Source organism: Mirounga leonina, unplaced genomic scaffold (assembly GCF_011800145.1).
Source record: "Mirounga leonina isolate KUSES-001 unplaced genomic scaffold, KU_Mleo_1.0 Mir_174, whole genome shotgun sequence".
In the NCBI taxonomy this organism is placed as follows: Eukaryota; Metazoa; Chordata; class Mammalia; order Carnivora; family Phocidae; genus Mirounga; species Mirounga leonina.
In genome coordinates this window covers 46466467-46478911 of record NW_023270451.1, presented here as the reverse complement: position 1 = coordinate 46478911, position 12445 = coordinate 46466467, and the positions used below count along the sequence as shown (strand labels likewise).

The window sequence follows — 12445 nt, the reverse complement described above, 5'->3', positions numbered from 1 at the left end:
TTTTTTTAAACTTTTGTCATGTGATTTTTAAAAAATTTTATTTTATTATGTTATGTTAGTCACCATACATTACATCATTAGTTTTTGATGTAGTGTTCCATGATTCATTGTTTGGGTATAACACCCAGTGCTCCATGCAGTACGTGCCCTCCTTAATACCCATCACCGGGCTAAACCATCCCCCCCACCCCCCTCCCCTCTAGAACCCTCAGTTTGTTTCTCAGAGTCCATAATCTCTCATGGTTTTTCTCCCCCTCCGATATCCTCCCTTCATTTTTCCAAAATGGGAATTATTTTATCTTCAGAGAGTTAGTATCAGAAAAGATAACTAATGTACAGGGGCGCCTGGGTGGCTCAGTTGGTTAAGCGACTGCCTTCGGCTCAGGTCATGATCCTGGAGTCCTTGACTCATGGTTCCATTTGTGGAAATAATACTCAACCGCATCGGGCTCCCTGCTCGGCGGGGAACCTGCTTCTCCCTCTGACCCTCCCCCATCTCGTGCTCTCTCTCTCTGTCTCATTCTCTCTCTCAAATAAATAAATAAAATCTTAAAAAAAAAAAAAGAAAGAAAAGATAACTAATGTACATTTAAATGTCTACAACTAACATGGGGCTTAGAATATAGTAATTACCTGATGTGCAAAAGTGACTATTACTAATGGCCAAGTGGTCAAATTGTGAATCACCACTCTGAATGAAAAAAACCTGAACCCAGCCTCCATCCTAAAGCGATGGTTCTCAACTGAGGGCAATTTTGCTCCTAGGGAACATTTAGCATTGTCCGGTTCCAGGGGACGTTTTTTGATGATCACGACGAGGGGGTGCTACTGACACCTAGTGGTCGAGGCCAGGAATGCAGCTAAATAGCTAAATATCCTACTATGTGCAGGACAGCCTGCTCCTACCTAGAGGCATTTCTGGTGGATCAGAGGGGCTCTGGACAAGGTCAGAGGCATGGATCTGCATCTTGGTAGTACCCCTGATCAGGGCTGACTTGTTACACCCAAGCCCACCATTTTTTGTGTAGGATACAGCCCGGCCCTGACCCAGAGTATCACCTTGGGCAAATATTTTCACCTTGGGGTGTCTGAGACACCTCATTCTACCAATGGTCATTAGAGCCATCTGGGGAACTTTTTGACATGCAAACTTCTAGCTCCATTCCCTGGATATTTCACTTTAGTAGGCTCAGGAAAGGGCCCTGGGAGCCATATTTATAAAAATCACCTCAGGGACTTCAGAATCACAGTCATAGCCAGGTTTGGGCCCTCTGATTTCCCTGCCAACTCCGATATTCAGGGCATATACAAGCCCTGGACAATGGAGACACAAAGTTTTGCCAGATATAGCTTCTCTCACCTCATGCAAATTAACCATTTTTGTGGCTCTGAGGTATTTGGATTAATTTTGTGTTTTCTGTTTTTACTATTAGTCCTGCTCCCACTATTAACACCACTACCCCTATAGGGCCAATAATAATAATAATTAACAACAACACAGAATGTCAAGGGTAGTACCCTGTTCTTTAGGACTAAAATGAAACTGTCTCAAGCACCATCCTGGGTGTATTTCTCCACATCTCACCAGCGACTCTGGGGTTCACTTCCAGCCCCAAGTTCCTGCTTCCTCTGATGTGGATCAGTCGACGGGTCATCTTGTTATCTTTTCGCATGACTGTGGTGACTCAGACAGTTTCTCAGTGAACACCACCTCCATAGACACCAGGCCTGTGTGTGCAAAGTAGACTTTACAAAAAGTTTGCATAGGGTCAGGGGACGTGTAACACAGATAACCATAAATCATGTGTATCTTCTGTTTAAAAATGTTCTCAGCCCTTCTGCGGGCTCAGACTCCAGGCGTTCGCCATGTTGCTGGTTTCCGACGTCCAGGCTGCTTTTGCCCTGCTCTGGACGGCAAAATAAAGAAATGAATGAATGAACGAAAACTATTTGTATACATACATATAAGATATATATATGTATCTGTGAATGTATATATATATGTGCATGTCTGTGTCTATATAACATATGTATGTTTGTGTGTATACACTTATACACACACACATACACACACACACATACTTCTATATTTATGCACAACTCAGCCCTTCCTTCCTTTTGCTCTCCTTCCTGATCCTCACTCTGGGGTCTGTCTTGCCACTCCCTCATGGCCCACGAAGTCGTTCATATGAACAGAGATAGATAATCCCTTTCCCAGTGGGAGTTATGATGCCAACTGCGGGAGCTCACAGACCCCGCTAACCCAGCATTTGTGTGACCTCCTGCACACTCTCATGTACAGTGGTCCCTTTCATCCTCACCGGAACACGTTAAGGTCATTGTCATTTCCCTCCTTTTGCAGATGAAGACCTGAGCTTTAGAAAACTCACGTTAATTGTTTGAGGTCCAATAGCATGTAAAGGCTATAGGGACATCCGCGCCCCCGCCCCCCGCTATTCCTCAATTCTAAATCGAGAACTTTTCCGTCCACAGCAGGAGTTTTCTACCCTGGATGCACATAAAAATCATCTGGGCGACTTTAAAAATACTGATGCAGAGTTCCACCCTAGTACAATGAAAACAGAATCGGGGTGGCGCTCAGGCAACTCTCTATTTAGAAAACTTGCCTGGTGGATCTAAAGTGTAGCCCTGCTCTGTGGTGTGTTGGTCCCCAACATACCAACCTGCCAACCAGGAGACCGAGAGCCATCACGCGCACAGAAGGAAAGGCTGAGCTCCTGGCTCTTCTGGACCATGGGATATGTGCAGCTCCCACGAACTCACCCAGCCTTCTCCCAAATGTTGTTTTCAGACCCAAACACTTGGATCATTTGATAATGTTTCAGATCAGTATTCACCTGTCCAACAAGTCTGTCCACGATCCTACCTTTCCTTACCCCTCTTTTCCTCTTTCCAGGCACGAAGAAGCACTCTCATGGCTCACCAGCTCCAAGCACTAGCTCCGCAAGTCGCCTTGCCTTGCCAGGTGGGTAAATGGCATAATCTTAGCAATCACAGGTAACAGAAAGGACCTGTTTCTCAGTTGATTTTGACAGCTGATAAACTGGGAATCTGGCCCCTTATCTATCTAGTCCACCCCACATTATCAGAGAGCTCTGCCTCTGTCATCAAGATTTGTAATTTTCCTTCAGGAATGGACATAATGTGCTTACCTGTGTTTCATAATCTTTCCTGCTCATTCATGGAAAGAGTAGATTCTTGTTCTTCCTGGATGTTCATCTGGACATGCTATGGAAGAACTTTGAGAGACAGATGGTACAGGGGAGGGTGTGTGAACCTTTGTGAGAGACTTGAGTTCAAATCCCAGCTTTGCCTTGTTCACATTGTGCAAGCTCTCTGCACTTACTCAGCTGCTTGGACCTCTGTTTCTCATCTGTCTGTGTGATGATAAGGATTAGAAATAATGCTTATAAATTTAGCATAGTACTGACTCACAGCTAATCTCTACTACTGAGAAAGATGGAAGTCATGTATGATCTGTACTGGGTACCATCTAACATTTACCAGAAATTTTTAAGCATTCATGATGATCCTGTGTAATTACTATTTAATATGAGGGGCACCTATTGGTCATTTCGTCTCCATGCATAGGCTTCCATTCTCTACCATAATTTAATTTTTACGAGTAAAATTGGGAAGAACACATTTGTTTAGGAGGAAAGAGAGGCCATAAATAGGGACATTTGCAAATTTGAAAAATAACAAAAATTATAAGAAAGAAAAATGTTAATAACGTTACACTTGGAGCTAACCAAGATTGCCCCTCCTTCCAGTCTTTATTAAATACTTTTTTTCCCTAGATTGCAATTATATTCTACATAGAATTTTGTTTCTTCCCCTTTAAAATTTACCTTTATATTATATTTCCCCCATGTTATTAAATATTAAAAAATATTTCAGAGACTAACATTTCATATTATACCACAATTTATTTATATATTCATTGATAAATTTGGCTTTTATGTAGCTTGCATTTTTGTTATTATAGATAATCTTATATTCCTGTACATAAATCTTCTTCTGAGTCTGTATGCATGGATTTGGAATAGATTCCTCTAGGGAGGATTACTAGCTCAAAGAATTTATACGTATTCAGGTTCTTGGTACATTATTGTCAAAGTGATTTCCAGAAAGGTAGTATTATTTTATACTTTTAGTGGTGAGTTTGCCTTTTACTATGCTCTTGCTAATGCTAACATTAATACTTTACCAATTTGATAAGAAAAATTATATTCATATTCAGTTTGCATGTATTTGATCATTTTTTAAAAGAATCTGTTTTCTCATGTTAATTTGTCTTTTACATTTCTTCTTTTGGGAATTGCCGAAATTCATCCATTCTCAGAGGGACAGTGCCTTGCATTTTAATCCCTCTGCAGTAGGAATGTTTTGCAAGCAATGTTGTGTTATAATTTAATGAGCAGCATTTTTTTCTTGGTTGTACATGAAAATAGTTCGCTTTATAATCAGTGGCATCTTAGATTAGATGAAATATAATCTATATCTATTTGCTTTTCCAACCTCAACTTCTGTGTCTTCCCTACCGCAGTCTAAAACCTGGACTCACTGTCCACTGAGTAGCCCTTGGGCTTTCTTGCCACTGTCACTCTGCCTGGACTACTCCTTACCCTTTTCTTCTTCTGGATAATTTCTCCTTGTGGTCCTTCCAAATCATCTAGGTAGAATTAATAGTGACGTATAATGATATGCTTGTAAACCCCTTTTCTCATTGTTAGGGGGCTTTTCCAAGGGTGGGGACTGTCTTTTTTTTTTTTTTTTTTCTTGCCCCAGTGCCCGTCAAGGTGACAAGCATACATTGGGGGCTCATTAATGTCTATAAGACTGGGTATGTAGATGTGTGAGTGAGAAATACCTAATTTCATTTATGACTATATAGAAGGCAACCACCTTCAGAAAAGACTCATTTTCAAATTTGGATTTGTACTAATTATACTAACTTGCTTTTTAGTATTGACCAGACTCTGCTCTGTAGTCTCTGGAAGCCTCTTTCATCTTGTTCCTGCTTGTGGTTTTGGTGTTTTTAGGACTAGAGACATTAGGAGGAAAACAGCTCCAAATCAACTCCAGTGGGCTGTGATGGTGTTTGTTTTTCTCTGTAAGGTTATAACATTCCTGGGTCATGTGGCACCTCTGACATCATTCTGGACATCCACAATAATATGCAGAGCTGACCTGGTTCCCACCTGCTGTGCTGGGGGCCTGTTGCTGGCCTGCCAGGTTTCCAAGGCTTATGAGTCAGAGTTGCCGCCATCTTGTCTTTGGCCTTCATGTGACAGTTTAAACTGGTCCTAAATTGGGTGTCTTAGGCACTGAGTTCTGACCATTCCAAACCCTGTAGAAGTGGAGTGCGTAGTTCTCAAAACACTTGACATACTTAACTGTGCATTGTCTAGCAGACACCCTTCACATCACTCATTACAATGGCCAGCTTGCTACTTCTTCCTACCTCAGGAATACCACATGTTGCCTCCCTTGACTCAAATGCCTCTACCACAAACTCTTGGTGTAGGCTGTCAAGCAATTTAAAATATCATGTTTAAAGATACTCAAAGAGCCAAACAGAGGGATAATAACCCTTGAAAAACAATACAACAAAATTGTGCAGAAAAAAAACCCCCCAAGAACAGAGATATGCAAAAGAAGCAATTCAAAATCTGAAATTTTAAAAAGCAAACAAACATATAGTCATTGGAACTTAAAAAAAGAAAGAAAAACAATGTGGAACACAGCTGAAAAGAGAATTAATGTTGGAAGTTAGTCCTTAGGACTTGATAGCAAACACAGTATAGAGAGGGAACCGTATCAAAAATGAAAGAGCATGAATCATAAGACTTTTAGAAGATGATACAGAGATAAATCTTTATGACCTTGGATTAGGCAGTGGTTTCTTAGATATGACACCTAATACCCAAAGAAAAAATAGATAACACAACTTTTTTTTTTATTTTAAAGATTTTATTTATTTATTTGACAAAGAGAGACACACTGAGAGAGGGAACACAAGAAGGGGGAGTGGGAGAGGGAGAAGCAGGCTTCCCGTGGAGCAGGGAGCCCGATGCAGGGCTCGATCCCAGGACCCTGGGACCACGACCCTAGCCAAAGGCAGAGGCTCAACGATTGAGGCACCCAGGTGCCCCGATAACACAACTTTGTTAAAGATAAAAACTTTTGTGTTTCAAGGGACACTATTAAGAAAGTGGAGGGGCACCTGGGTGACTCAGTTGTTAAGCGTCTGCCTTCGGCTCAGGTCATGATCCCAGGGTCCTGGAATCGAGCCCCGCATGGGCTTCCTGCTCAGCAGGAAGCCTACTTCTCCCTCTCCCACTCCCCCTGCTTGTGTTCCCTCTCTTGCTGTGTCTCTCTCTGTCAAATAAATAAATAAAATCTTTAAAAAAAAAGTGGAAAGAAAATCCACAGAATGGAAGAAAATATTTGAAAATCATATATCTGATAAGGGTCTAGTATCCAGAATATGTAAATAATGTTCACAACTCAACAATAAAAAGATAAATAACCCAATTAAAAAGAGGGCAGAGGATTTAAATAAACATTTTTCCAAAAAAGATATACAAATGGAACATGAAAAGATGTTCAACATCGTTAGTCGTTAGGGAAATGCAAATCAAAACTACAATGACATACTACTCTACATTCACTAGAATTGTGACAATAATAGCAAGTGTGATGATGATGTGGAGAAATTACTAGCCTTGTACATTGCTGGTGGGAATGTAAAATGGTGCAGCCACTTTGGAAAAGAGTTTGGTAGTTTCTCAAGAAGGTAAACATACAGTGACCAAATGACACAGTGATTCCACTCATAGGTGTATTCCCGAGAGAACTGAAAAGATATGTTTACACAGAAACTTGTCCACAAATATTCAAAGCAGTATTACTCATAATAGCTAAAAAGTGGAGAGAAACTAAATGTCCACCAACTGATGAATATATAAACCAAATGTGCTATATCCATACAATAGATTTTTTTAAAAAGATTTTATTTATTTATTTGAGAGCGAGAGAGAGCACACAAGCAGGGGGAGCGGCAGGCAGAGGGAGAGGCAGACTCCCCGCCAAGTAGGGAGCCCGATGCGGGGCTCCATCCCAGGACCCTGAGACCATGACCTGAGCCGAAGGCAGACGCTTAACTGACTGAGCCATCCAGGCGCCCCTACACAATAGATTATTATCTATTATCTATCTAAAGGACTGAAGTATTGATACATTCTACAACATGGATGAATCTTGAAAACATTTTGCTAAGTGAAAGAAGCCAGGCACAAAAGGCTACACATTTTATGATGCCATTTATGTGAAATAATGAGAATAGGCTTATCCATAGAAAGAGAGAATAGATTAGGGGTTTCTAGAAGCTTGAGGAGAGAGAAGAATGAGGAGTGATTTCCTACGGGTATGGGATTTCTTTTCATACTGATGGAAATGTTTTGGAATTAGATATTGGTGATGGCTGCAGAACCCTGTGAGTACGGTAACTGAACTGTACACTTCAAATAATGAAGCCTGTGGTATGTGAATTATATCTCAATAAAAAATGAGAGAGCATGGAAGATAGGTAAATGGCTCTGAAGACTCACCTTAGGTGGAAAATGCAGCTCAATTGCCATACATACTTAAATAAAACCAAATGCATATCTAATGATACTGTGTGAGATTGCCTAAAATTACCTCAAAATGAGAAATTCTTAAATGCCATGGGAAGCTGGCTGTATTCAAGCAGGTTGCTTATAATAAAATGACAACCAACTAATGGCAAAATTTGCATTAGTAATAGTAGATGCCAGAAGACAATGAGATTGCATCTACCATGTGTTGAGGGAAAGTAAGTCAATATATAATAGCTAAAATAGCTCAATTATTAGTTATGAGTGAAGGCAAAGTAAAAACATTTTCAGATACACAATGACATGGTTTACCAGTTGCGGACTTCATTAAAAGAAAGATTAAGGGATATACTTCAAAAAAACAAAAACAAAAACAAAAAACAGAAAGAAAGAAAAATGAACCCCAAACCAAGGTGTATCTTCTTGTATCTTGAGATACAAGAGCAAATGGTATACACACTTTGGGGTGCCGAGGTGGCTCAGTCGTTAAGTGTCTGCCTTTGGCTCAGGTTATGATCCCGGGGTCCTGGGATGGAGCCCCGCATTGGGCTCCCTTCTCCGCAGGAAGCCTGCTTCTCCCTCTCCCACTCTCCCTGCTTGTGTTCCCTCTCTCGCTGGTCTCTTTCTGTCAAATAAATAAATAAAATCTTTTAAAAAATAATAAAAAAAAATGGTATACACACAAGTAAACAGAACATGTTGGTAAATTTGAGCGAGTAATTATTAAAAAATAATGTCCAATTTTTGTGTTAAAATAGGAAATGGAAGCTATAGATGGAAGGAGGTTTATTCAGTAGAAAGTTAAGGACTGCTAAAATCTATTTTGTGTTTGGACAGAACTTTGTAATTTTGTAACTTTTTAACACAAAGGATCATCAGTAAAATAATTGGTATATAGCCTGTAACATTTAAATTGGGAACTGAACAACAACAAAGAAGGAATATAAAAATGTATCAATTTAATAGAAGGCAGAAAGGAAGAAAAGGAATAAAGAATGATTACAAAATTAGATAGTAGAATCAAATCCAAAAATATCAGTAATAATAATAATTGCAAATGGCTTAAACTCTGGTATTAAAATAGGAGAGATTATCTGATTAGATAAGGAAAACAAAAACCATACCTATCCTGCTTTTAAGTGCACACCTTTAAAAAAAAATCTACAGAAAGTTTGCTAACATATGACAAAAGAAATTCTATGCAAAATTAAACCTAGTTCTTTGAAAAACATTGGCCATTTTAACATCTGTATAGCAGTCTATTATATAAATGAGCCACAGGATGTTTAATCATTCTCCTATTGATGCTTTCCATTTTTTGCTATTACTAACAATGCTTAATGTAATGTCCAACAAGAAAAGCAAGTTGCAACAAGATATATACCACCTAAACACAATTTATATTACTTTTTAAAACAAGCAAAAATATTAGATATTTAATGGGTGCATACAAATAAAATAACTGAGTGTTTCTATGCACAAGGATAATAAGCATCAAATTCTAGATGATGTTTTTTTGTGTGATGGGGGGAGAGAAGTATCCTGGAAGAGTATACTAGGTACTTCAACTCTATTTGTGACATTTAATCTCTTTAAATATCTTTATGAGCTAATATGCAATATGCAAAATGTTAAGATTTGATTAAATTGTATTGAAAGGACATGGGAATTTGACATTATTATTATCTATACTTTTCTGTATGCTCAAAATATTATATATTAAGAATTTTAAGTGAAAAACCCAGGGCTGTCCTCCAAGACAGCTTTGTTTGGTTTCATCCACGTAAACGTGATTTTACATATATTTCGGAGAAATTTAATGTTTTCCCTTTCTAACATACTGGGAGAGATGGGTGTTGGGATATGAGGATTCAGATATGAAGTAAGTCCTGCTGGTAACATGCTTCAATCCAGAAGCCACCAGAGACCACTTCATTAAGGAACAGCTTGTGTGGTTTCCGAAATTATCAAAGGAGTCCTAAAGCTCCAGCAACCGCGAAATTCTTCTGGGGCCATCTCCTTGATTCTTTGTGTATCTATAGCAAAGTGACTCTTACGTAGTAAAGTAATAGCACCTGCAGCTGATTTTTTCTAGAACCACCTTCCACCATACCCCATGAGGTCTGTGAACCCAATCACGCTCCATGTGTGGGCTGTAAATGGTGGAGAGCTGAGGAAATGTTGGCTCTCACTGGAGGAGTGGCCCAGAGCTTCGGCACCACTCACAGCCATGACCGCTAACGAAGGAGCCTAGTCAGTGACTTACTTCTGAGCAGATTCCCCCGGGCACTTCAGTCACATCACTTTTGGGAAGTGATCCTTAGACGGAAAGGTACAGTACCATCCCCATTCGCTGATGCACTTGGCTGATGGCTCCTCCATGTGTGCGGCTGCCGGCGTGCATCCTAGTGTTGGCAGTAGACGTAGCTCTGCTTCTAATCTCCGTGCCTGATGTAGAAGAAGTTTGTGTGTTGAGATGCCACCTGGCTTGCAATGACATTGTCATGTGTCCTATTCTAGGGGACTACGGATAAAACGTTCATCCAGAGGATTCCTCAGAAGAGAACTGACCAGCTCTGAGGTCTGAAGACATTTTAGGAAGCTTATGCTTTTTTTTTTTTTTTTAAACTGAGACGAAGTCTTATGTGTATTATAAGTTATTGAGTGGTAAACTTCAAAAAATAACTTCTGATCTCCCTAATATAGGTTTTTAACAATAAATACTTTGATATGTATTGCACATCTATTAACTATCAGGGATAATGCTAGATTCTTAACATGTATTACCTCATTTAATCCTCATGACAACTCTCTAAGGAAGGTATTTATCTCCATTTCACAAATTAGGGAACTGAAACATAATCAGATAAGTAGCTTGCCCGAAGTTAGCAGGCAGCAAGACAAGGCAAGCCTATGCTTTTTGCTTGAGTTTCATTGTTCGTGGGTAAAGACCGATGTCAAATAGTCCAGACTGTAACCACCTTTCTTATTCTGCCTGGGGATTAGACCAGGTTCCCCTGCACTAATTCCAGGTGCAGCTCTGGGTGCGGAGGGATTCCTCACTGTCTTTCAAGTGAAGTTTCCAGTGAGTGCTCTCTTTGTAATTCTTTTATCTTGAGTTCAGTTTGAGGGATGGCGGTTGTCATTCTTACTATGGCCTGGATCAAAGCTCATTTGTGCTGTATTGATTTAGCATTTCAGAGCTCTAGAAACCTGGTGAAATTTAGCTTTGCAGGCTTCTTCTGGGATACGTCCTTGTTGGTATGAACAAAGGGCAGAGTTACTGACTGAGCCTTACACTTCCCATTTCATATGCACATGTGGAAAACTGCACACACGGATGGAAAAAGCTCAAGAAAAAGACTTAGCTTTTCTCCAAAATATTTTTCTCGTTTGAAACAGTATGCCTCACACACATTGGGCCTGCTGGGGCAAACAAAATGAAAGAGCTAAACTGAAGATGATCCCTCCTTGAGGGAGGACTTTCTTGTTCTTTTTCTTTTAAATTAATTAAAATAGTAATTTTATCAAATGAAACCATTAATCATTAAATCATCAGGTTGCAGGGCATTTAATAGCCAGCCATTCTTTGCGTAAAAAGAGAGCTTATTTTCCAGCTTTACTTAATTGCTCCTCCTCTTTCACCTCTTTGTCAGAGGGAGAGGGGTTCGAACACCATACCTCAGTGCCTCTCCATACTCTAGGAAGACCTGTAGAAATGAGCCGAGGTTACAGTATTTGTCTAAAGTAAGAGTGTTCCGGCTTCAGGCGGGAGACCTCAAAGGGAAGGAACTTGCTGGCTCCCTTCTTGGAGCAACCGTGGGCAGCAAATCTGGGTATCAAGACATTGTGGAGGCAAAGAGGAACCATCAGGGTCTGGAGAGGCCGGTCAACTTTGCCAGCTGGTGTGTATTCTAAGGGGTTCATTTATTCTTTAGTAAGTGGGAGATTTATGAAGGTTACTGAGTGTGATGCAGAGTAGTTTACTCATTCATTAAATATTTCTTAGCACCAACTGTTACCAGTTCCGTGATTAGGTTCTGGGGATGCAAGTGTGCATTACACCCTGTTCCTATCCCTGTGAGGTTTGTAGCCAGGATTAATTATCTATTGGGTAAAGCATAAAGAAGCATTGAAAAAACTGGGGCATCAGTGATTTAAGAGTAACTTCCAGTGAAGGTGACTTGAAGAATTATTATGTCTCAGCATAATAAATGCAAAGAGTCTTAAGAATCAAAAGTGCCCTTGTTATTTTCCTAATTGCATCAAGATTAGAATTCAGGGACTGAAACTTCTTTCATCCTGGTTGGTTGTCTAAGTCACACTTCCCATCCAGCCAGGATTTGCAGCACTCATTCACATTCATGGTTAGGCGTTGCCCAGAGTGATCCCTGAACATCCATATTTGTACATTGTATAAATAGTTTAGAATGTGGGCTTGATGTTTTTGCTTTGTTTCAAATGGCACTTAGTTTCAGCAAAGTGGTTCCCTCGGGTAGCTGATATATATGCCTTTATATACATGCACATTTTGGAGAATTAGTTTTTCATGAATCAGAATGATGTGTTCTCTGCCACATGTTCACAAATAAATTTATTAAGTTAATCTCTTCATTGTTTGGTAACTACTTTCATGCAGTAATATCCAGTTGTGTGGGGAATTAAATGACTTTTTTACACTAGAATAAGAAATCCATCAAGAGGACACCATTAAAAGGCCCTCAATGATGACCGTTCGTCCCCTATGCTGTGTGATAATGGTGGGTACATACCACGTACCT

At 39.9% G+C, this 12445-nt stretch overlaps 1 protein-coding gene across 3 annotated transcripts in view; it reads left to right on the top strand.

Moving 5' to 3' along the window:
* PDE1C (phosphodiesterase 1C) overlaps positions 1-12445 on the top strand; it is a 283357-nt gene that overhangs the window by 259663 nt on the left and 11249 nt on the right. For 2 of the 3 annotated variants that reach the window (XM_035020856.1, XM_035020859.1), the window contains one exon: positions 2918-2986. In XM_035020856.1, coding sequence (XP_034876747.1) covers positions 2918-2986 — 69 coding nt within the window. Of the gene's footprint in view, positions 1-2917; positions 2987-10184; positions 10246-12445 lie in introns of all 3 variants that reach the window. The other variant, XM_035020857.1, reaches the window with a different exon arrangement.